At 41.3% G+C, this 26,441-nt stretch overlaps 1 protein-coding gene across 1 annotated transcript in view; it reads right to left on the reverse strand.

The window, feature by feature from the left end:
• Positions 1-491: 491 nt before the first annotated feature.
• Positions 492-26,441, reverse strand: part of LOC106592782 (dedicator of cytokinesis protein 1) — a 62,937-nt gene continuing 36,987 nt past the window's right edge. The window contains exons 3-4 of the mRNA XM_045713043.1: positions 8,652-8,730; positions 492-1,033 (exon numbers count right to left, since the gene is read on the reverse strand). Of these exons, the coding sequence (XP_045568999.1) occupies positions 929-1,033; positions 8,652-8,730 (184 nt within the window). The 3' untranslated portion in view covers positions 492-928. The remainder of the gene's footprint in view (positions 1,034-8,651; positions 8,731-26,441) is intronic.

The following is a 26,441-nucleotide window of genomic DNA, read 5'->3' on the forward strand; positions in this document are numbered from 1 at the left end:
TCAGTGAAACTATAGGATGGAGATTACAGAGAGACTCCTCAGTGAAACTATAGGATGGAGATTACAGAGAGACTCCTCAGTGAAACTATAGGATGGAGATTACAGAGAGACTCCTCAGTGAAACTATAGGATGGAGCTTACAGAGAGACTCCTCAGTGAAACTATAGGACGGAGATTACAGAGAGACTCCTCAGTGAAACTATAGGACGGAGATTACAGAGAGACTCCTCAGTGAAACTATAGGACGGAGATTACAGAGAGACTCCTCAGTGAAACTATAGGACGGAGATTACAGAGAGACTCCTCAGTGAAACTATAGGATGGAGATTACAGAGAGACTCCTCAGTGAAACTATAGGATGGAGATTACAGAGAGACTCCTCAGTGAAACTATAGGATGGAGATTACAGAGAGACTCCTCAGTGAAACTATAGGACGGAGATTACAGAGAGACTCCTCAGTGAAACTATAGGACGGAGATTACAGAGAGACTCCTCAGTGTATGACGGGGTAATGTACTACTGTCCTCTGGGGAGTGTGTAATGGGGTAATGTACTACTGTCCTCTGGGAAGTGTGTGATGGGGTAATGTACTACTGTCCTCTGGGGAGTGTGTGACGGGGTAATGTACTACTGTCCTCTGGGGAGTGTGTGACGGGGTAATGTACTACTGTCCTCTGGGGAGTGTGTGACGGGGTAATGTACTACTGTCCTCTGGGGAGTGTGTGACGGGGTAATGTACTACTGTCCTCTGGGGAGTGTGTGACGGGGTAATGTACTACTGTCCTCTGGGGAGTGTGTGACGGGGGTAATGTACTACTGTCCTCTGGGGAGTGTGTGACGGGGTAATGTACTACTGTCCTCTGGGGAGTGTGTGACGGGGGTAATGTACTACTGTCCTCTGGGGAGTGTGTGATGGGGTAATGTAACTCACTTCTGGAAGATCTTGGATCGTTTGTCGCTGGAGAAGTTCTCAAGCTGCAAGGACTCCTGGGTAAGATACGCCACGGCAAGGTGGAAGTAGTTGTTCCACAGCTGAGAGGAGAGAGAGAGGAGAGAAGAGAGGAGAGAGGGAGGAGAGAAGGGTGAAGGGAGGAGAGAGGGAAGAGGGAGGGAGGAGAGGAGAGAGGGAAGAGTGAGGAGAGGAGAGAGGGAAGAGTGAGGATGAAAAGGGAGGAGATGAAAGACGGGAGGAGAGAGGGAAGAGAAGGGAGGAGAGAGGGAAGACATGAGAAGAGAAGGGAGGAGAGAGAGAGATGTCCATATTACCAGGTTCTCACAGCCATAACAACCTTATCCTGAAGAGATCTACAAACGATCAGACCATTCTATATCTAAAGCAGATACCTAGAGGCACCAACACACAGACTACAACATGACTTAGATTCAGAAATGAATATTCATTCTATTAAGAGATGGCGTAGCCAGACAAATGATCCATGTGCCCTTTAGTTGTTGATGAAGATATTTAAAATAACAGAATTCAGCAGATCGTTTCAGTGTTATTAGGAGACACGTGAACTTTATCATAATGAAGACATGCCCCGAAGGCTTTAAAAAGCTGCCAGGACCCTCGTCTGCAGTTAAATACTTACCAGCGTTAAAATTCTTCCATATGTGACAGATTTGAAACGTAGGGAAAAGGAGCATCGACGCCATGAAGAGACGAGATAAAATATTCTGAAATGGCTTTTTAAATCACAGCTCATTATACAGTCATTTAAGCGTACCACTGTCAAACGATTTTATGCTAATCTCGTTTTAGTGCTGTAGAGTTCAACCCCTTTGTTAAGAGCATTCAAATGACCCGCAAGTCCCAAATGGCACCCTATTCTCTATTCAGTGCACTACTTCTGACCAGAGCCCTAGTCAAAAGTAGTGCACTACATAGGGGATAAGTTGTCATTTGGGACATATTCCCAACTACTACAAAGCCTTCAGAAAGTATTCATACCTGGACTTATTCCACATGTTGTTGTGTTACAGTCTGAATTCAACATGGATTAAATGAATGTCTTTTCTCACCCATCTACACACCATACCCCACAATACCCCACCATACCCCCACAATAACACACAACACCCCACCATACTCCACAATAACACACCCCACAATACCCCACAATACCCCACCATACCCCACAATAACACACAATACCCCACCATACCCCCACAATACCCCCACAATAACACACCATACCCCACAATACCCCACAATACCCCACAATAACACCCAATACCCCACAATAACACACCATACCCCACAATACCCCACAATAACACACCATACCCCACAATACCCCACAATAACACACCATACCACACAATAACACACCATACCACACAATAACCCACAATAACACACCATACCCCACAATACCCCACCATACCCCACAATACCCCACAATAACATACAATACCCCACAATGACAAGTGAAAACACCTTTTTAAATTCAGCAACAAAAAAGAAACGTCCCTTTTTCAGAACCCTGTCTTTTAAAGATAATTCATAAAAATCCAAATAACTTCACAGAGCTTCATTGTAAAGGGTTTAAACACTGTTTCCCATGCTTGTTCAATGAACCATAAACAATTAATAAACATGCCCCTGTGGAACGGTCGTTAAGACACTAACAGCTTACAGACAGTAAGCAATTAAGGTCACAGTAATGAAAACTTAGGACACTAAAGAGGCCTTTCTACTGACTCTGAAAGACACCAAAAGAAAGATGCCCAGGGTCCCTGCTCATCTGCGTGAACGTGCCTTAGGCATGCTGCAAGGAGGCATGAGGACTGCAGATGTGGCCAGGGCAATAAATTGCAATGTCCGTACTGTGAGACGCCTAAGACTGCGCTACAGGGAGATAGGACGGACAGCTGATCGTCCTCGCAGTGGCAGACCACTTGTAACAACACCTGCACAGGATCGGTACATCCGAACATCACACCTGCGGGACAGGTACAGGATGGCAACAACAACTGCTCGAGTTACACCAGGAACGCACAATCCCTCCATCAGTGCTCAGACTGTCCGCAATAGGCTGAGAGAGGCTGGACTGAGGGCTTGTAGGCCTGTTGTAAGGCAGGTCCTCACCAGACGTAACCAGCAACAACGTCGTCTATGGGCACAAACCCACCGTCGCTGGACCAGACAGGACTGACAGAAAGTGCTCTTCACTGACGAGTCGAGGTTTTGTTTTACCAGGGGTGATGGTCGGATTCGCATGTATTGTAGAAGGAATGAGTGTTACACCGAGGCCTGTACTCTGGAGCGGGATCGATTTGGAGATGGAAGGTCCGTCATGGTCTGGGGTGGTGTGTCACAGCATCATCGGACTGAGCTTGTTGTCATTGCAGGCAATCTCAATTCTGTGCGTTACAGGGAAGACATCCTTCTCCCTCATGTGGTACCCTTCCTGCAGGCTCATCCTGACATGACCCTCTAGCAAGACAATGCCACCAGCCATACTGCTCGTTCTGTGCATGATTTCCTGCAAGACAGGAATGTCAGTGTTCTGCCATGGCCAGTGAAGAGCCCGAATCTCAATCCCATTGAGCACGTCTGGGACCTGTTGGATCGGAGGGTGAGGGCCAGGGCCATTCCCCCCAGAAATGTCCAGGAACTTGCAGGTGCCTTGGTGGAAGAGTGGGGTAACATCTCACAGCAAGAACTGGCAAATCTGGTGCAGTCCATGAGAAGAAGATGCACTGCAGTACTTAATGCAGCTGGTGGCCACACCAGATACTGACTGTGACTTTTGATTTTCACCCCTCCTTTGTTCAGGGACAAATTATTCAATTTCTGTTAGTCACATGTCTGTGGAACTTGTTCAGTTTATGTCTTAGTTGCTGAATCTTGTTATGTTCATACAAATATTTACACATGTTAAGTTTGCTGAAAATAAACGCAGTTGACAGCGAGAGGACGTTTCTTTTTTTGCTGAGATTAGAAATGTATTGAAAATCAAATATAGAAATATCAAAAGTTTGGACACCTACTCATTCCAGGATTTTTATATATTTTTACTATTTTCTTGTAGAATAATAGTGAAGACATCAAAACTATGAAATAACACATATGAAATAATGTAGTACCCAAAAAAGTGTTAAACAAATCAAAATATATTTTATATTTGAGATTCTTCAAAGTAGCCACCCATTGCATTGATGACAGCTTTGCACACTCTTGGCATTTTCTCAACCAGCTTCATGAGGTAGTCACCTGAAATGCATTTGAATTAACAAGCTAATTTGTGGAATTTCTTTCCTTCTTAATGTGTTTGAGCCAATCAGTTGTGTTGTGACAAGGTAGGCTTGGTATAGCCCTATTTGGTAAAAGACCAATTCCTGAACAAGGTAGTTAACCCACTGTTCCTAGGCCGGCATTGAAAATAAGAATTTGTTCTTAACTGACTTGCCTAGTTAATTAAAGGTAAAAAAATAATATTATGGCAAGAACAGCTCAAATAAGCAAAGATAAATGACAGTCCATCATTACTTTAAACATGAAGGTCAGTCAATCCGGAAAATGTCAATAACTTTGAATGTTTCTTCAAGTGCAGTCGCAAAAACCATCAAGCGCTATGATGAAACTGGCTCTCATGAGGACCGCCACAGGAAAGGAAGACCAGGAGTTACCTCTGCTGCAGAGGGTAAGTTCATTAGAGTTACCAGCCTCAGGAATTGCGGCCCAAATATATGCTTCACAGAGTTCAAGTAACATACATCTCAACATCAACTGTTCTGAGGAGACTGTGTGAATCAGGCCTTCATGGTCGAATTGCTGCAAAGAAACCACCACTAAAGGACAACAGTAAGAAGAAGAGACTTGCTTGGGCCAAGAAACATGAGCAATTAGACTGGTGGAAATCTGCCCTTTGGTCTGATGAGTCCAAATTTGAGATTTGTGGTTCCAACTGCCGTGTCTTTGTGAGACGCAGAGTAGGTGATCAGATGATCTCCGCATGTGTGGTTCCCACCGTGAAGCATGGAGGAGGAAGTGTTATGGTGTCAGGGTGCTTTGATGGTGACACTGTCAGTGATTTATTTTAGAATTCAAGGCACAGTTAACCAGCATTGCTACCACAGCATTCTGCAACGATACACCATCCCATCTGGTTTGTGCTTCGTGGGATTATCATTTGTTTTTCAACAGGACAATGACCCAATGCACCTCCAGGATGTGTAAGGGCTATTTGACCAAGGAGAGTGATGGAGTGCTGCATCAGATGACCTGGCCTCCACAATCACCCGACCTCAACCCAATTGAGATGGTTTGGGATGAGTTGGACCGCAGAGTGAAGGATAAGCAGCCAACAAGTGCTCAGCATATGTGGGAACTCCTTCAAGACTGTTGGAAAAGCATTCCAGGTGAAACTGGTGGGGAGAATGCCAAGAGTGTGCAAAGCTGTCATCAAGGAAAAGGGTGGCTACTTTGAAGAATCTCAAATATAAAACATGCATACATTTACAAGGTTATATGCGAAGGACTAATACCAGGATCATGGGGGTAGCTGAGGACCAGGGCTCAAGTCCTACTTCATTGGTCTCAAAGTTATTGAAGGAAGCCCTCAAATTAGATGAAGACGTCCCTGTAGACCGCTCACATCGGGGATCTCATGCAAGGAATCCTGGTGGATAACCTTGCGTCATTGTGGCTAAACTACACCACTGCCAGGATTGTATTGATGTAACGTAACTTACTTTCCTTACTTGACACCTTTGTTGAGAACTTAGATATTCCTACAGTTGAACGCGAGAAAGCTGCTGAATTAGAAGAACAGTTCTCTGTAGAAGAGATTGTGTTGGCAATTAAATCTACGCAGTAAATCCCCCTGGACCCGACGGATTTCTGAGCTAATTCTTATAAAAAACATTCTCAAATCTATTCTCTCCTCTCTTGCTTTCCGTATTTGAGGAATCATTCTCAGATCTATTCTCTCCTCTCTTGCTTTCCGTATTTGAGGAACCATTCTCCTCAAACTCTTTAACCCTCAACAATGAGTCAGGCATGTATTTTTACTTATTCTGATAAAAACAACCTCTTGAGTGTGGTTCATACAGGCCTTCCATTTCTTTACTGAATTACGTTGTAAGGATTCTTTCTAAGATGATTGCCTGCCGTTTTGAGTCAGTCCTTCCCGACATTATCTCTACAGATCAAACTGGTTTCATTAAAAATCGTCATTATTTTTTCAACATCAGACATCTGTATATTATACTTTATAATCCCTCTTCATCTGACAATCCAGAGATAATGTTATCACTTGATGCTGAGAAGGCGTTTGATCGGATGGAGTGGGATTATCTATTTTATACTCTCAAACAATTTGGATTCAGTCCCAATTTTATGTTCTGGATCAACGTCCTTTATTCCTCCCCTGTGGCTGCAGTACGCACAAATAATAACCTTATTTACAACTTTAACGTGGAACATGACAGGGTTGTACTCTATCCCCTCAGCTGTTTGCCATCACAATTGAGCCTTTAGCCATTGCAAATACATAATAACACCACTATTAAAGGTATTCGAAGAGGGGGCTTAGAGCACTCTATGCAGATGACTTGCTATTTTATATGTCTGACCCTTTAACTGGTCTTCCAATATCAAATAAAATAAAATTTTATTAGTCACATGTATAGCAGATGTTATTGTAGCAAAATGTTTGTTCCAGAGATCCAGGTTCTACTAAAGACAGTTGTTAAAATATCCGGGTATAAGATTCATCTACAAAAAAGTGAATTGATGCCTATTTATCCTTCTGCCATGCAAACTTATTTTAGTCATGTGCCCTTCAGGGTGACAACACAGAAATGTAAATATATGGGAATTTGGGTCACACACAATTTCAAAGATGTCTATAAAGCCAATTTCCCTCCTTGATACTCCGCCTGAAACAGGATTTTGAATGCTGGGATTTACTTTTTCTTTGAGCGGAATAATTAACACTGTTAAAATGAATGTATTACCTAAGTTTTTATACTTATTTCAATGCATTCCTATCTTTATGACAAAATATTTTTTTATTTCCATAGATAAACTGATATCAAGAAAAACCCTTGGATATGTAGGAGCGTATTGCAGAGATCTCGTCCCCAGGGTGGTATGAATGCCTAACTTCTGCTGAGGCCATTCTTGCCCTGACTTCTGCTTATTATCGTAAATACTGCATGGCCAAAGCAGACATCGGATTGACCATGCACCTTCTCTCTCCAATTTAGTCATTGTCTTTTGTTTGGAGCGCTCCTGTCAATGTTGAGTAAGGACGCGCACGCATAGAAGTAGGCCTATAGGCTACCTGGCCTGATTTACACACAGAAGTAGGCCTATAGGCTACCTGGCCTGATTTACACATAGAAGTAGGCCTATAGGCTACCTGGCCTGATTTACACATAGAAGTAGGCCTGTAGGCTACTTAGCCTGCACGCAAATGTAGCCATATAAATGTGCTCATTTGTGGATCCAAGAGTGTGCAAAGCTGTCATCGAGGCAAAGGGTGTCTACTTTGAAGAATCTTAATTATAAAATATATTTTGATTTGCTTAACACTTTTTTGGTTACTACATGATTCCATATGTGTTATTTCATAGTTTTGATGTCTTCACTATTATTCTACAATGTAGAAAATAGTAAAAATAAAGAAAAGCCCTTGCGTTTTGAGTAGGTGTGTCCAAACTTTGACTGGTACTGTATATATCTTTTTTTGAATCCAAATATTTTCTTCCTGCAGGCTGCAATGTTTTAATTTGTTGGATTTATGTAGGCTATTTTAACATATTTTGCAATGGCAATAGAACTAACTTTTTAGGTTTGTATCATTTTCATTTAGATTTGGATAGAATTTAGATTAAACACATGGCAATGATTTTGAGATATGAAGACAATATTATAAATTCAAGTAAAATGTTTCACGAAAATGTGCATATGAAAACCATAACTGGCAGGCAGATTGGTAGAAATGGTAAGATAAATTGACATTCCACATGAGAAATGTTGCCGATTCCTCATGTAGCCTATTACCGGAAATTTCAGGAGAGTAATGGCAGAATCTGCGAAATCCAGCAGGAGCAGGAGGAGACTAGTTGGGTAAGGTTAAGGTTGGTTTATTCTGGTTATCTAGATCTCTGGCTCCCTCTTGAGGCATTTGTCTTATTTAAACAAACCATAAGCTTAAAACATCAGACAAGCTCAATACATATAGTTGATTTTATTAAAACACATTGGGTGTGTCTATATATGGAAAAAATACACATTTAAAACATTCTAGCAATCGATTGGTCGAAAGAACAGACGACTTTCGGTCGACCAAGATTTTTAGGGGTCGGGGACAGCCCTAAAATAACCATACAAGTTACAGTTCATTAACAGAATTCAACCAGTGTTTTTGATGAAAGAGCTTGCTCCGCAAAGTGTCAGCAATAAATACCATTGAAGGCAATCAAGTCACCATTCTGAACCGTCTTTAAGGATTTCACTATTCAACCAGTCTCGTTAAGTTCTCCTAATGCAGTGCAAGACTAATGAAAGGAAACTTTACATAAACATAGATTTGACATTAGATTGACATAATTCAACCAGTCTTCAAGTCTGGCCTGATGGAGTAACAGTATTTTGTTTTTAACAAACTGAGGCTTTATAGAGTGGTGAGCTTACCTGAAGCTCAAAGTTGGTCTGATCCAGGAACTTCTTGTTTAACACGGCTGCATACTGATTAATGGCCCTCAGGAACACTCTGAAAGAAATCAGAGAGACATCTGGTTTAGATCCATACTGATTAATGGCCCTCGGGAACACTCTGAAAGAAATCAGAGAGACATCTGGTTTAGATCCATACTGATTAATGGCCCTCAGGAACACTCAATGAAATCAGAGAGACATCTGGTTTAGATCCATACTGATTAACGGCCTTCGGAAACACTCTGAAATAGATCAGAGAGACATCTAGTTTAGATCCACCCCCACCCTACATATCCCCCCATCATTACTACGCTCCGCCCCCACCCTACATATCACCATATCATTACTATGCTCCGCCCCCACCCTACATATCACCATATCATGACTATGTTCCACCCCCACCCTACATATCACCATATCATGACTATGTTCCACCCCCACCCTACATATCACCATATCATTACTATGCTCCACCCTACATATCACCCCATCATTTCTACACTCCGCCCCCACCCTACATATCACCCCATCATTACTATGTTCCACCCCACCCTACATATCACCCCATCATTACTATGTTCCACCCTACATATCACCATATCATTACTATGTTCCACCCCCACCCTACATATCACCCCATCATTACTATGTTCCACCCTACATATCACCATATCATTACTATGTTCCACCCCCACCCTACATATCACCATATCATTACTATGTTCCACCCTACATATCACCCCATCATTACTATGTTCCACCCTACATATCACCCCATCATTACTATGTTCCACCCCCACCCTACATATCACCCCATCATTACTATGCTCCGCCCCACCATACATATCACCATATCATTACTATGTTCCACCCTACATATCACCCCATCATTACGATGTTCCACCCTACATATCACCCCATCATTACTATGTTCCACCCTACATATCACCCCATCATTACTATGTTCCACCCCCACCCTACAGTACATCAGGATATGTGTTCAGCCTATAGGCTACTACCTGCTACAGTATGGACTGGGTCTGTTTGATCTCCCACCAAACTTGTCCATTTTCTACAATGTTGTCTATTTTAACGGTTCAATCCAAAGGATTAGTGTGTTTGATGTAAGGGATTCATATTTCAGTTTGACCTGTGAATTACAAAATCACCAGTACAAAAAGACTGAGAGAGTACAAATGCCACAGATGAATTAAGTGCTGACAAGTAATATCCCTTTAATCTCATGTAATGGGTTGTTTTTCTGTTTTTCTCCTTCAGCGTGAAACATAAATCTCTAGCGGCATGACCTGTTGTTCCGCTGTAAGACAGACAGATAATGGGACTGAACTGTCATCTGGGCTCACAGAAGACCTGGTTCCCAAAGGTCAAGCCAGTGGGGGGGGGGTTTAGATAACCACTGAGAATACTGTGTGTGTGTGTTGTTAGAGAAAACCAGTCTGGATCAAACTGTGAGAAAGTGATTGAGAGAGACTGTGTTCACTCACATACTGTAATACAACGCACATCCAGGAAGTAGGCTAGAGAACACAGAATAAAGCCATTTTCAGATCTCTTTGATGATGCCGCGTTTGACCTTCAATGTGAATTTGCGCGACCTCAGCTCAGCCTATTAAAAAAGGGGGGCCGCCGTTGCCCACTGATCAGCTGGATGCTCATTATAGTTTATCATGACAACAGAGACATCTGAACAGGCCCCGGCAGCGTCACTTATTTATTTTTTGTCAACGTTTCTTTTGTGTGTACCAATTTTGACCAGCTTAACCAACTAAAAGATGATTCTGGCCCATCTGGCATTTGCCAGAATTGCCAGATGGCTAATCTGGATTTCCAGCAGGTTTTAGGAGTATAACTCTGTTTATCCACCTCAGGGAACATACACTTGTTCTTCCTTTAAACGTTTTGAGCTTTATGCCGTGACGGTTTTGTGGTAGATGGTGGCAGATTGTGGTAAATGACGTTATTCTGGCAACAATGGCTGACACTTAAATAACTGTCATAGAATTCCTACGGCCCCCCCAAAAAAGCTGTGCTGCAGTACGCCACAACTCTTAAAGGAAGAATAACTGTAGTACAGTAGCCAAGGGGAATCTAAATCAGAAATAAAGCTGAAAAAAGGTTGGATAATAACTTTGAGGCTCGTCCTAGATTCCCTCCACTATTCTGTACAATCAGTCTTACAGAGAGATCCTTGATGAAAACCTGCTCCAGAGCGCTCAGGACCTCAGATTGGGGTGAAGGTTCACCTTCCAACAGGACAAAGACCCTAAGCACACAACCAACGTAGGAGTGGCTTTGGGACATGTCTCTGAATGTCCTTGAGTGGCCCAGCCAGAACCCGATCGAACATCTCTGGAGAGACCTGAAAATAGCTTGACAGAGCTTGAGAGGATCTGCAGAGAAGAATGGGAGAAACTCCTCAAATACAGGTGTGCTAAGCTTGTAGTGTCATACCCAAGAAGACTCGAGGCTGTAATCGCTGCCAAAGGTGCTTCAACAAAGTACTGAGTTCTAGGGTCTAAATACTTATGTAAATGTGACATTTCAGTATTTTTTTTTACATAAACTTGCATACATTTCTAAAAACCTGTTTTTGCTTTGTCAAAAGTAACAAAAGTAACAGCAGGGGTTGTAACGGTAAATAGGTTGTGTGTAGATTGACGAGGGGGATAAAAACTATTTTATCCATTTTAGAATAAGGCTGTAACTTAAGAAAATGTGGAAAAGTCAAGGGGTCTGTATACTTTCTGAATGCAGTGTATCAGCATGGGTGTTACGCCCGAGATGAAGTATGATAGACATATTTTCTTAAATAACTTTATGTTGATGAATTTATTCATATTATTTCATCCTTCCACAAGATATAGTCCCAACACAAATGTAGGGTTGTTACAGAAGCAGGCTGGTCGTTCGTTCTATTAATTTGTTTGCCGGAGACGTGACCCAGTCGTTCAGTCTTTTTGTTCTGTATCTATGGACCCAGTCGTTCAGTCTTTTTGTTCTGTATCTATGGACCCAGTCGTTTAGTCTTTTTGTTCTGTATCTATGGACGCGACCCAGTCGTTCAGTCTTTTGTTCTGTATCTGTGGACGCGACCCAGTCGTTCAGTCTTTTGTTCTGTATCTATGGACGTGACCCAGTCGTTTAGTCTTTTTGTTCTGTATCTATGGACGCGACCCAGTCGTTCAGTCTTTTGTTCTGTATCTATGAACGCGACCCAGTCGTTCAGTCTTTTTGTTCTGTATCTATGGACGCGACCCAGTCGTTCAGTCTTTTGTTCTGTATCTATGGACGCGACCCAGTCGTTCAGTCTTTTTGTTCTGTATCTGTGGATGCGACCCAGTCGTTCATTCTAAATGTTCCATTGCCATACGGGCTGGCAACGTTCTTATCCCTTGCTTGCTAGCTAGCCAACTATGGCTAACTTACAGTCACGTCTAAAAGTACAGCCAGAATAACAGCAAAGTAGATGCATTTGCATTAGCTGTTTTCTAGTGACATTTCTTTGTATACATCCATAACAATGAGCTAATGAGGAGTGATTTCGCCTGGCATAGAAAATGTGCTCTCTCGCCAGGACACTGTTGTTCAGAGGAGCTAGCCAACAACACAGCTAAACACAATCACTTCAAACTGAAGCTGGAAAGACTGCAAACTAGCTGCACTTCGTTTCGTTTCGTTCATTTCTTTGTATATATCCATAACAATGATGCCAGCTGATTTATCATTTCGACTGGCTGAGAAACGCTGCCTGCCTGTCTGTCTCGTCCCGACTAACCGACACGTTCATTACTATTGGACAGCTGAAGATCAAATTTGAATATTGAAACAATGTTGCAAATGTCGGAAAGACAGACAAAATGGTTTATATAAAACCGCTGTTGAAAACTAAATGTTAGTCTTAAAGAAATGTGAGATAATGTCTAGATGCTTTTTATAGTGGAGATCAAGTTTATAAATTGCCTGGCTGGGCTGATGAGACAGTGGATTGCAGCAGTCAGATGGAACAGAGTAATATCTTTGTAGATTTAGCCGGTGGTATCTTGTGGAATAGACACCAGCTGGAATGCGGTTTTAACCAATCAGCATTTAGGATTAGACCCACCCGTTGTATAATCATCCACACACACTCACACACACATTCTACACACCCACACACACACACATTCATTCTACACACACATCACACTGCTACCATATGATTGCTAAATACTACTCAATGTAAACACTGGACCCCAATCCCCCCTTTCCCCTAAAACATGCGTAAATATCAAACTATAAATTGTGCCAGCCTGTATTATACTGATGCTAAAATGTTTATTCTATTCTACTGAGACATTTACTTTATGTTCCTATTGTTATATTTTACAATTTCTTATTGTTGTTGCATTGTCCAGATGGAACCTGCAAGTTAGCATCTCGATGTACAGTGTGTGTACCATGTTTCTCCTGTCCACATCACTAATACAACTTGTTTCTCCTGTACACGTCACTAATACAACATGTTTCTCATGTACACATCACTAATACAACTTGTTTCTCCTGTACACATCACTAATACAACTTGTTTCTCCTGTACACGTCACTAATACAACATGTTTCTCATGTACACATCACTAATACAACTTGTTTCTCCTGTACACATCACTAATACAACTTGTTTCTCCTGTACACATCACTAATACAACTTGAAACACCACCTCTGTCACGCGGTAGTCAAGGCTCCAAGGCATTTTCCATTCATGCAATATTCATGTTATCCAGGGCTAACCTGAATGGTATCCAGGGCTAACCTGAATGTTATCCAAGGCTAACCTGAATGTTATCCAGGGCTAACCTGAATGTTATCCAAGGCTAACCTGAATGTTATCCAGGGCTAACCTGCATGTTATCCAGGGCTAATTTGAATGTTATCCAGGGCTAACCTGAATGTTATCCAGGGCTAACCTGAATGATATCCAAGGCTAACCTGAATGTTATCCAGGACTAACCTGAATGTTATCCAGGGCTAACCTGAATGATATCCAAGGCTAACCTGAATGTTATCCAGGGCTAACCTGAATGTTATCCAAGGCTAACCTGAATGTTATCCAAGGCTAACCTGAATGTTATCCAGGGCTAACCTGAATGTTATCCAGGGCTAACCTGCATGTTATCCAGGGCTAATTTGAATGTTATCCAGGGCTAACCTGAATGTTATCCAGGGCTAACCTGAATGTTATCCAAGGCTAACCTGAATGTTATCCAGGGCTAACCTGCATGTTATCCAGGGCTAATTTGAATGTTATCCAGGGCTAACCTGAATGTTATCCAGGGCTAACCTGAATGATATCCAAGGCTAACCTGAATGTTATCCAGGACTAACCTGAATGTTATCCAGGGCTAACCTGAATGATATCCAAGGCTAACCTGAATGTTATCCAGGGCTAACCTGAATGTTATCCAAGGCTAACCTGAATGTTATCCAAGGCTAACCTGAATGTTATCCAGGGCTAACCTGAATGTTATCCAGGGCTAACCTGCATGTTATCCAGGGCTAATTTGAATGTTATCCAGGGCTAACCTGAATGTTATCCAGGGCTAACCTGAATGATATCCAAGGCTAACCTGAATGTTATCCAGGACTAACCTGAATGTTATCCAAGGCTAACTTGAATGTTATCCAGGGCTAACCCGCATGTTATCCAGGGCTAATCTGAATGTTATCCAGGGCTAACCTGAATGTTATCCAGGGCTAACCTGAATGGTATCCAGGGCTAACCTGAATGTGATCCAGGGCTAACCTGGATGTTATCCAGGGCTAACCTGAATGGTATCCAGGGCTAACCTGAATGTTATCCAGGGCTAACCTGAATGTTATCCAAGGCTAATCTGAATGTTATCCAGGGCTAACCTGAATGTTATCCAGGGCTAACCTGAATGTTATCCAGGACTAACCTGAATGTTATCCAGGACTAACCTGAATGTTATCCAGGGCTAACAATGAATGTTGTCCAGGGCTAACCTGAATGTTATCCAGGGTTAACAATGAATGTTATCCAGGGCTAACCTAAATGTTATCCAGGACGAACCTGAATGTTATCCAAGGCTAACCTGAATGTTATCCAAGGCTAATCTGAATGTTATCCAAGGCTAATCTGAATGTTATCCAAGGCTAACCTGAATGTTATCCAAGGCTAATCTGAATGTTATCCAAGGCTAATCTGAATGTTATCCAAGGCTAACCTGAGCGTGCTACATATCAGGAGTCCCCTTAGTCATTAAGCACAAAGGTGAAGTGTTTCAGAGCCCCTCCAGAAACCCTTGAGATGTTCATGTCTCTATCTTTACCCTCGGTGGTGGAGACTCCTGAAACACCCCCAACCTCCCCATGTCTCTATCTTTACCCTCGGTGGTGGAGACTCCTGAAACACTCCCCTCTAGCACTCACCCAGCAGCAGCCCGTGACCACATTACTAAAGCCCAGTCTGCCTGAGCTGAGTCTCCCTCTCTCCTCTTCCCTCACTCAATTTTCTGCAGCTGTGAACATGCCAATATAGATGATAGGCTCAGCGCCAGCCGGGGTAAATGGTAAAGTATGTTTCCATCCATTGCACCTGTCCACTGAGAAATATTACTGCTTTATATTGGATGTCTACCTGGATGGACGCCCACAGCAGCAGTCCCCTGGACTGGACTGGCCAGGTCAACTAAACGGTGCAGTTTACACTTAGTCAGCATGTCCAAATCAAATCACACTTTATTCTTCTGATATATTCACTGCACTGTTGAGGGGAGCGCTCCCAAGTATTCATTTCATTGTAGCCGGGTATAAACGGTACAATGACATAATTATTGGTGAGCTCTCCTCTCAACAGTGCAGGGAACATATCATCATCATAATAATAGTAACAATAAGGCAAAACATTTTTAAAACAGAGATGTAAATGTTTAGCTGTTGTGATGTCATCATGACCCTGATGTTAATGTTGTGATGTCATCATGACCCTGATGTTAATGTTGTGATATCATCATGACCCTGATGTTAATGTTGTGATGTCATCATGACCCTGATGTTAATGTTGTGATATCATCATGACCCTGATGTTAATGTTGTGATGTCATCATGACCCTGATGTTAATGTTGTGATATCATCATGACCCTGATGTTAACCTCTACGGGATCGGAGTCCCTGAACCGTGACGGTTGTTGCTCAAAATTCAATAATGTGACTAGAAAACACTGTAGACTACAGAGAGAAACAGTCTCTCTGCAGTAGGTCTATAATAATGACTGAACATAACACTGTAGACTACAGAGAGAAACAGTCTCTCTGCAGTAGGTCTATAATAATGACTGAACACAACACTGTAGACTACAGAGAGAAACAGTCTCTCTGCAGTAGGTCTATAATAATGACTGAACATAACACTGTAGACTACAGAGAGAAACAGTCTCTCTGCAGTAGGTCTATAATAATGACTGAACACAACACTGTAGACTACAGAGAGAAACAGTCTCTCTGCAGTAGGTCTATAATAATGACTGAACACAACACTGTAGACTACAGAGAGAAACAGTCTCTCTGCAGTAGGTCTATAATAATGACTGAACACAACACTGTAGACTACAGAGAGAAACAGTCTCTCTGCAGTAGGTCTATAATAATGACTGAACACAACACTGTAGACTACAGAGATAAACAGTCTCTCTGCAGTAGGTCTATAATAATGACTGAACATAACACTGTAGACTACAGAGAGAAACAGTCTCTCTGCAGTAGGTCTATAATAATGACTGAACACAACACTGTAGACTACAGAGAGAAACAGTCTCTCTGCAGTAGGTCTATAATAATGACTGAACATAACACTGTAGACTACAGAGAGAAACAGTCTCTCTGCAGTAGGTCTATAATAATGACTGAACACAACACTGTAGACTACAGAGAGAAACAGTCTCTCTGCAGTAGGTCTATAATAATGACTGAACATAACACTGTAGACTACAGAGAGAAACAGTCTCTCTGCAGTAGGTCTATAATAATGACTGAACACAACACTGTAGACTACAGAGAGAAACAGTCTCTCTGCAGTAGGTCTATAATAATGACTGAACACAACACTGTAGACTACAGAGAGAAACAGTCTCTCTGCAGTAGGTCTATAATAATGACTGAACATAACACTGTAGACTACAGAGATAAACAGTCTCTCTGCAGTAGGTCTATAATAATGACTGAACACAACACTGTAGACTACAGAGAGAAACAGTCTCTCTGCAGTAGGTCTATAATAATGACTGAACATAACACTGTAGACTACAGAGATAAACAGTCTCTCTGCAATAGGTCTATAATAATGACTGAACACAACACTGTAGACACAGAGAGAAACAGTCTCTCTGCAGTAATTAGTAAATAATGGAGTCCAGACATTTATCAGATGATGTACAGAAAGACATACCGTTCCACTGCTTGATTGATAAACCATTAAAGAAATGTAATAAAACACAGCAAACATTGTTTATCCAGCAAAGTCCCGTCTATCACAATAACAGTCTCCTTATGCAGTAAATGATCCTGTCATTTCCAGGAGAAGACCTATTTATATTGTCTTGGAATGACTAACGAGAATACAATACAAGAGTACACACGCGTGCACAAAACACACACACACACACACACACACACACACACACACACACACACACACACACACACACACACACACACACACACAGTTAAGGGATATATGTATCTAGCTTCAATGCTCTCTCCAGCTTGCATTATTAAACATGGAAATCTGCTGAGGGGAATCAGCTCTAACCCTCTGCTGCATTCCTTCATCTGCTGAGGGGAATCAGCTCTAATCCTCTACTGCATTCCTTCATCTGCTGAGGGGAATCAGCTCTAATCCTCTGCTGCATTCCTTCATCTGCTGAGGGGAATCAGCTCTAATCCTCTGCTGCATTCCTTCATCTGCTGAGGGGAATCAGCTCTAATCCTCTGCTGCATTCCTTCATCTGCTGAGGGGAATCAGCTCTAATCCTCTACTGCATTCCTTCATCTGCTGAGGGGAATCAGCTCTAATCCTCTGCTGCATTCCTTCATCTGCTGAGGGGAATCAGCTCTAATCCTCTGCTGCATTCCCACATCTGCTGACGGGAATCAGCTCTAATCCTCTGCTGCATTCCTTCATCTGCTGAAGGGAATCAGCTCTAATCCTCTACTGCATTCCTTCATCTGCTGAGGGGAATCAGCTCTAATCCTCTGCTGCATTCCTTCATCTGCTGAGGGGAATCAGCTCTAATCCTCTGCTGCATTCCCACATCTACTGACGGGAATCAGCTCTAATCCTCTGCTGCATTCCTTCATCTGCTGAGGGGAATCAGCTCTAATCCTCTACTGCATTCCTTCATCTGCTGAGGGGAATCAGCTCTAATCCTCTGCTGGCTTCCTACATCTGCTGAGGGGAATCAGCTCTAATCCTCTGCTGCATTTCTTCATCTGCTGAGGGGAATCAGCTCTAATCCTCTGCTGCATTCCTTCATCTGCTGAGGGGAATCAGCTCTAATCCTCTGCTGCATTCCCACATCTGCTGAGGGGAATCAGCTCTAATCCTCTGCTGCATTCCTTCATCTGCTGAGGGGAATCAGCTCTAATCCTCTGCTGCATTCCTACATCTGCTGAGGGGAATCAGCTCTAACCCTCTGCTGCATTCCTTCATCTGCTGAGGGGAATCAGCTCTAATCCTCTGCTGGCTTCCTACATCTGCTGAGGGGAATCAGCTCTAATCCTCTGCTGCATTCCTTCATCTGCTGAGGGGAATCAGCTCTAATCCCCTGCTGCATTCTTTCATCTGCTGAGGGCCGGCAGGTAGCCTAGTGGTTAGAGTGTTGGGCCAGTAACCGAAAGGGTTGCTAGATCGAATCCCCGAGCTGACAAGGTAAAAATCTGTTGTTCTGCCCCTGAACAAGGCAGTTAACCCCACTGTTCCTAGGCCGTCATTGTAAATAAGAATTTGTTCTTAACTGACTTGCCTAGTTAAATAAAAAATAAATAAGGGGAAGCAGCTCTGCTGCTCTGCTGGCTTCCTACACCTGTCAGGGGGAAGCAACATCTGATGCTCTGCTGGCTTCCTACACCTGTCAAGGGGAAGCAGCTCTGCTGCTCTGCTGGCTTCCTACATCTGTCAAGGGGAAGCAGCTCTGCTGCTCTGCTGGCTTCCTACATCTGTCAAGGGGAAGCAGCTCTGCTGCTCTGCTGGCTTCCTACATCTGTCAAGGGGAAGCAGCTCTGCTGCTCTGCTGGCTTCCTACATCTGTCAAGGGGAAGCAGCTCTGATGCTCTGCTGGCTTCCTACATCTGTCAAGGGGAAGCAGCTCTGATGCTCTGCTGGCTTCCTACATCTGTCAAGGGGAAGCAACATCTGCTGCTCTGCTGGCTTCCTACATCTGTACTGGCCTTGCTAGCTCCATTATGATATATAGTGCCCTCTGTAATTATTGGGAAAGGGATTTTTTTTTAATTATATTGGTTCTATACTCCAAAAGTTAGACGCACAAATATCATACCCTACAAAAATGCTAACCTCCCCTGTTATTGTAATGGTGAGAGGTTAGCATGTCTTGGGGGTATGATATAAAATGCTAACCTCTGTTATTGTAATGGTGAGAGGTTAGCATGTCCTTGGGGTTATGATATAAAATGCTGACCTCCCCTGTTACTTTAATGGTGAGAGGTTAGCATGTCTTGGGGGTATGATATAAAATGCTAACCTCCCCTGTTATTGTAATGGTGAGAGGTTAGCATGTTTTAGAGGTATGATATAAAATGCTAACATCCCTTGTTATTGTAATGGTGAGAGGTTAGCATGTGTTAGGGGGTACGATATTTGTGCATCTGTAATTTTCTCTCTCATCATTATTCACGATTCAATCAGGATTATCTGTAACCATGATAGCATCCACACTCATGTAGAAGTGTTTAGAAACATGTTCTATTCTTATTTACAATAAAACTGACTACAAAATGACATAATAGATTATTTACCATTAATTTCTAATAGGCACAAAATAATCTAAAACACACCCAAAACAAACAGCAAATGCAACTAACATATGTACAGTCAAAATCTTGATATTAATATATATATATATATATATATATATATATATATATATATATATATATATATATATTAATATGGGACCAAATACTTCAATTTTTACTCCTTTAATACACAAGTGAATTTTTCCCAATACTTCAGGTGCCCTAAAATGGGGAGACTACGCACAGGAAGTGCTGTAATTTAAAACGGTTCACCCGGTATGGATGAAAAACACCATGAAATTAAAGCCGACAGTCTGCACTCATAATCCTGGTTTGATTTAAAATCCAAACTGTTGGAGTATAGAGCCATAAGAAGAGAAAAGTATGTCTCAACAATTACAGAGGACACTGTAACTAAGATAATCAAACAGCAGAGAGACCACTGCTTTACAATATCCGAGCAACAAAATACGACTACAAAAGTTAATGACTGGTAGATTTAATAGGGATCTCTAAACAAAACAACAGTAAAGTAGTGTTTGTCAACTTCAGAGGCTGTTTACTCCATCAGCATGTCTTAGACGTTCAGGAAACCTCACAGAAGGCAGTCTAATCAGAATATATTTTGACTTCCTATAGTCATTAAAGATCACACTATATGGATAGCTCACTGTCAACAAACTACCTGTTGATAAGCAACTACTTGCTAAGGTCACGGTTAGGGTTAGAATAAGGGTTAGGTTAGGGTTAGGTCAAGGGTTAATAGATATATAGGGTTAGGTTAGGGTTAATAGATAGATAGGGTTAGGTTAGGGTTAATAGATAGGGTGAGGGTTAATAGATAGATAGGGTTAGGGTTAATAGATAGGGTTAGGTTAGGGTTAATAGATAGGGTTAGGGTTAATAGATAGATAGGGTTAGGTTAGGGTTAATAGATAGATAGGGTTAAGTTAGGGTTAATAGATAGATAGGGTTAGGGTTAATAGATAGATAGGGTTAGGTTAGGGTTAATAGATAGATAGGGTTAGGTTAGGGTTAATAGATAGGGTTAGGGTTAATAGATAGATAGGGTTAGGTTAGGGTTAATAGATAGATAGGGTTAGGGTTAATAGATAGATAGGGTTAGGGTTAATAGATAGATAGGGTTAGGGTTAATATATAGATAGGGTTAGGTTAGGGTTAATAGATAGATAGGGTTAGGTTAGGGTTAATAGATAGATAGGGTTAGGTTAGGGTTAATAGATAGATAGGGTTAGGGTTAATAGATAGATAGGGTTAGGGTTAATAGATAGATAGGGTTAGGTTAGGGTTAATAGATAGATAGGGTTAGGTTAGGGTTAGGTCTAGGGTTAATACATAGTTTGGGTTAGGTCTAGGGTTAATACATAGTTTGGGTTAGGTTAGGGTTAGGTCTAGGGTTAATACATAGTTTGGGTTAGGTTAGGGTTAGGTCTAGGGTTAATACATAGTTTGGGTTAGGTTAGGGTTAGGTCTAGGGTTAATACATAGTTTGGGTTAGGTTAGGGTTAGGTCTAGGGTTAATACATAGTTTGGGTTAGGTTAGGGTTAGGTCTAGGGTTAATACATAGTTTGGGTTAGGTTAGGGTTAATAGATAGATAGCTGTAATGTTACTAATAGTCAGGTGAGCATGGACAAATGGACTATCCAAATAAAGAGTTAACTCATTTTATAGCATTCCGTTTGGGAAAAACAAATAACTAAATTAAATATAAAGTTGGCTTCTGCAAGCAGTGAGAAACCAAAATATCCATTATGCATTTTTATCTTCAACTTCTTAACGAAGTACAGAAAATACCTCCACTTCCTATGAATGTGTGTTGATGAGGTACATTGATATGTATCATTGAGATGTCTATTAGTATATGATCCATCAAATTGTCAGAGTATTCACCTCATTACTACAGATTGATGGGGATACTAGTGCACATTTCCCTGAGCTACGGGCTACTACAGAGAACACAGAGAGGATGTTACCTTGTATAGGAAACCTCTTCTACATACCGTCTACGCTTCAACAGCCCCCAACTTCAGCGCAAAGTTGTTTTTGGGTGATACACACACAAACAAACAAACAAACACACACAAACACACACTAGCATGAATGCTAATGACATGGAGTTATCAGTGCATCGTATTTCTAACTAATTGGGTTCAGAGAGCGTTCCCTGATGATAATCTGGATTATGCTAGCTGCTAGCACGGATAGGTGCCTGCCATATTGCTCTGAGGCTCAGAGCCAAGGTCACAATCCTTCATTACCAATTTAGAGTGATGTTTATTTTCCACAGGGTCTGTTATGGATGGGTAATTGATTTAGTTCTCATCAACTTGTTTGTTGCCCAAATCCTTTTCCACGTCTCAGCAACTGCCTTCTCTTTTTGGATACTACTACCGCTGTTTACCAAGTCTAATAAATAATTCAAGACTACCACTGTTTACCTAGTCCAGTAAATCATTAAAGACTACTACCACTGTTTACCTAGTCCAGTAAATCATTAAAGACTACTACCACTGTTTACCTAGTCCAGTAAATCATTAAAGACTACTACCACTGTTTACCTAGTCCAGTAAATCATTAAAGACTACTACCACTGTTTACCTAGTCCAGTAAATCATTAAAGACTACTACCACTGTTTACCTAGTCCAGTAAATCATTAAAGACTACTACCACTGTTTACCTAGTCCAGTAAATCATTAAAGACTACTACCACTGTTTACCTAGTCCAGTAAATCATTAAAGACTACTACCACTGCTTATCTAGTCCAGTAAATCATTAAAGACTACTACCACTGTTTACCTAGTCCAGTAAATCATTAAAGACTAATACCACTGTTTACCTAGTCCAGAAAATCATTACATCATTAAAGACTACTATCTCTGTTTACCTAGTCCAGTAAATCATTAAAGACTACTACCACTGTTTACCAAGTCCAGTAATCATTACATCATTAAAGACTACTATCTCTGTTTACCTAGTCCAGTAAAACCTTGAGGCTAAACCTCTTAAGCTTTGGCCCCATGCAGCTCTTTAAGATTCACATGTGAGCCCATGTACTAAACAACCAAAGATTTCAAGACTAAAGGCTGATTTATACTATGGGTGTGTTCATAAATTCAATCTGGAGAGATAAAGTGTGCTCAGGGCATTCGTAAATTCAGGGGGCGTTGTCAGATTGTCCGTTTGTAAATTCAGAGAGTTGTCAGATTGTCCGTAAGTAAATTCAGGGCGTTGTCCAATCGGGACATTCAGAGCGCACACTGGACACTCTGGCCGAGGAGTAGGGTTGATCCGAGCGTTCTGACCTAACAGCAGTCAAGCACCCAAGCTAACTGGCTAACGGTGGTTAGCTTGCTAGCTACTTCCAGACACATAATGAGAGAACAACTCACTCTGACCATTTTACTCCCCCTAGCAGAGCTGGTTAGGCTAATTTCATGTTAGCCAGAGTGTTGGTGACTGTAACTGTACTGCTGGCAACAATTACATTTTTTTGCAAACGTTTATTGACACCAGCCATATTCAACGGGTGCTGCGCGTTTGTAAACTTGTCAGTTATTCTGCGCTCCTGGCACACTCAGATGAGTGCTCTGAAATCGGAGCAGATAGCCAGAGCAAATTTACCAGCTACATCTATTGACAGTTGTCACAGTGACATCATGAAAATTCTATTGAAATGGTTACTTGCATAGTGTAGTCTTTTGTTTAGATATGTAGCTAGCTAGCTAGGTAAATAATTAACCAGAACCCCGACTCATAACTTTACTACCATACATGAATCTGCAGGTAGCTAACCAACCAGGTTTAATCTTAGCTACCTAGCTAACATTAGGCTAATAACTAGCAATGCAAATGGCTCTGAGATACGAATAATATTACTACACAGATCATACACATAATGTTAGCTAGCTAGCTAACAGTACGCTTTAACTTGAAATGAAAGCGACTTTGACAACATTAGAAATGTGTGATATCTGAAAATGTAGCTAGCTAGACTATTTTACGTGTATACATGGATATACACTTCTCCCTCTGTCTCAGATGCCATGGTAGCCCTTAGTTTAAATACGTAATCCGGAGACAGGTGTTTTATACAACAGCCTCCATCTGCATTTTCGCAATCAAAAGCCATAATTTTCTCCATCTCCTTAGCGATCATACTCTAATTCCACCGTACATTTCACTGATTTCAAAACTCAGTCCTCCAGAAAGTGGAGAGCAACACCTTTGCACTTCTACTACGTGATATATCTTTTAAAAAGCAGCGTTAGAAAGGATGACCTAGACATACTGAGCAGCTCATGTTATAGACAGAAGCTTGCTACACGACAGACCAATCCTAACTCATCTCTCGGCATGTCCAGACCACCCATTATCTCAGCCAATCATGGCTAGCGGGGAAGGTCCCTGCCTTTTTCTGTGACTAAACAAACTTGGCTGTTAATTTAACAATTTTATTGTATTTACAGATGGCATACAAGTTTGTTATTAAGGCAAATGACAGTTCACATGATCCAGAATGCATTTCTGCCCAAAAAAACGCATTTAGATTTTTATTAATGTTTACATTCAAATGGCTCTCCTGTGAAGTAGTGACGCGCGACATAAGCCTAGTTTCCTGAAATGAGTCACATTTTACATTGTGATTTCCGATTGGAATAGCAGAAGTAGACCACGATATCATACACTACGTTTTTATTGAAGTTGTTGGGAAGGTGGTCAAAATGTCAGTTGCTTTTCAAAGTTGAGATAAAATGTAGTTGATGTTACATTGTTTCCACTAACTAGAATGTTGGAAGTCATGGGAGTTTTTAAACAATGGGAGCATTAGAATGTTAATGTTGGAAGTCATGGCAGTTTTTAAACAATGGGAGCATTAGAATGTTAATGTTGGAAGTCATGGCAGTTTTTAAACAATGGGAGCATTAGAATGTTAATGTTGGAAGTCATGGCAGTTTTTAAACAATGGGAGCATTAGAATGTTAATGTTGGAAGTCATGGCAGTTTTTAAACAATGGGAGCATTAGAATGTTAATGTTGGAAGTCATGGCAGTTTTTAAACAATGGGAGCATTAGAATGTTAATGTTGGAAGTCATGGCAGTTTTTAAACAATGGGAGCATTAGAATGTTAATGTTGGAAGTCATGGCAGTTTTTAAACAATGGGAGCATTAGAATGTTAATGTTGGAAGTCATGGCAGTTTTTAAACAATGGGAGCATTAGAATGTTAATGTTGGAAGTCATGGCAGTTTTTAAACAATGGGAGCATTAGAATGTTAATGTTGGAAGTCATGGCAGTTTTTAAACAATGGGAGCATTAGAATGTTAATGTTGGAAGTCATGGCAGTTTTTAAACAATGGGAGCATTAGAATGTTAATGTTGGAAGTCATGGCAGTTTTTAAACAATGGGAGCATTAGAATGTTAATGCAATTCCATTAAAGTCGAGTTGTTTTTAGGACAAAGAGTTTAAAATATATATTTTTTCAAAAAGTTAAATAATAGCAGACTATTCCAGAATGGTAAGCACATTTTAAAGTTTGAATGGCGTTTCTAGATTAAAATGGTGTAAGAGGAGTAGCTTTGCAAAGACAAAGTCAGAAATAAATTGTACATTATTTAAAGTGGAACTTTTGCAAGTCCAACTAATGAATCTCATATCATCACAGAAGAAGATTGATATCGGCTTCTGAGGCTGACAAACTGTTCATCTTAACCGTTTATTAATTGGCTGATCAAAGTGAGGGAGTGTTTCTGCAATATGTTCTGATTACCATGAGAAGCCCATGTCACTTATCACAATAGGGGAGGGAGAGAGAAACATGCAAATCAGAGTTGCCACATGCAGTGCTAGAGAACAAAGTGATTCCTGTGATCATCTAGCCCTCTGAGGTCTTCTATGCAAGGTGTCTCCCAAGGTCATCAACTTTATCAGTCATCACCAGGCCTCATACAGCAGATTTCTACAGCATGTACACACCTACCTGGAATCACAGCATGGCCCTGCAGTGATGTCTGTAATACTATATCACTATTCCCAGTTCTCTGTCCAGCTACCTCCCCTCCTTAGGTCTCTTCTGTCTCTACCCAAAGCTCCCTGCTAATCATGTTACCATAGAATTAACACTCAACCTTCAGCATGTACACACACACTGCCTTCGGGGGAAATATTCAGACCCATTGACTTTTTCCACATTTTGATATGCTTGCCTTATTCTAAAAGAATCCTCAGCAATCTACACACAATACTCCATAATGACAAAGCAAAAAACAGGTTTAGAATTATTTGCTTATTTATTAAAAATTAAAAACAGAAATAACTTATTTACATAAGTATTCAGACCCTTTGCTATGAGACTCGAAATGGAGCTTAGGTGCATCCTGTTTCCATTGATCATCCTTGAGATGTTTCTACAACTTGATTGGGGTCCACCTGTGGTAAAATCAATTGATTGGACATGATTTGGAAAGGCACACATCTGTCTATATAAGGTCCCACAGTTGATAGTGCATGTCAGAGTAAAAACCAAGCCATGAGGTCGAAGGAATTGTCTGTAGAGCTCGGAGACAGGATTGTGTCGAGGCACATATCTGGGGAAGGGTACCAACACATTTCTGCAGCATTGAAGTTCCCCAAAACACAGTGGCCTCCTTCATTCTTAAATGGAAGATGTTTGGAACCATCAAGACTCTT

The sequence above is a fragment of the Salmo salar genome, unplaced genomic scaffold (genome assembly GCF_905237065.1).
Source record: "Salmo salar unplaced genomic scaffold, Ssal_v3.1, whole genome shotgun sequence".
In the NCBI taxonomy this organism is placed as follows: domain Eukaryota; kingdom Metazoa; phylum Chordata; class Actinopteri; order Salmoniformes; family Salmonidae; genus Salmo; species Salmo salar.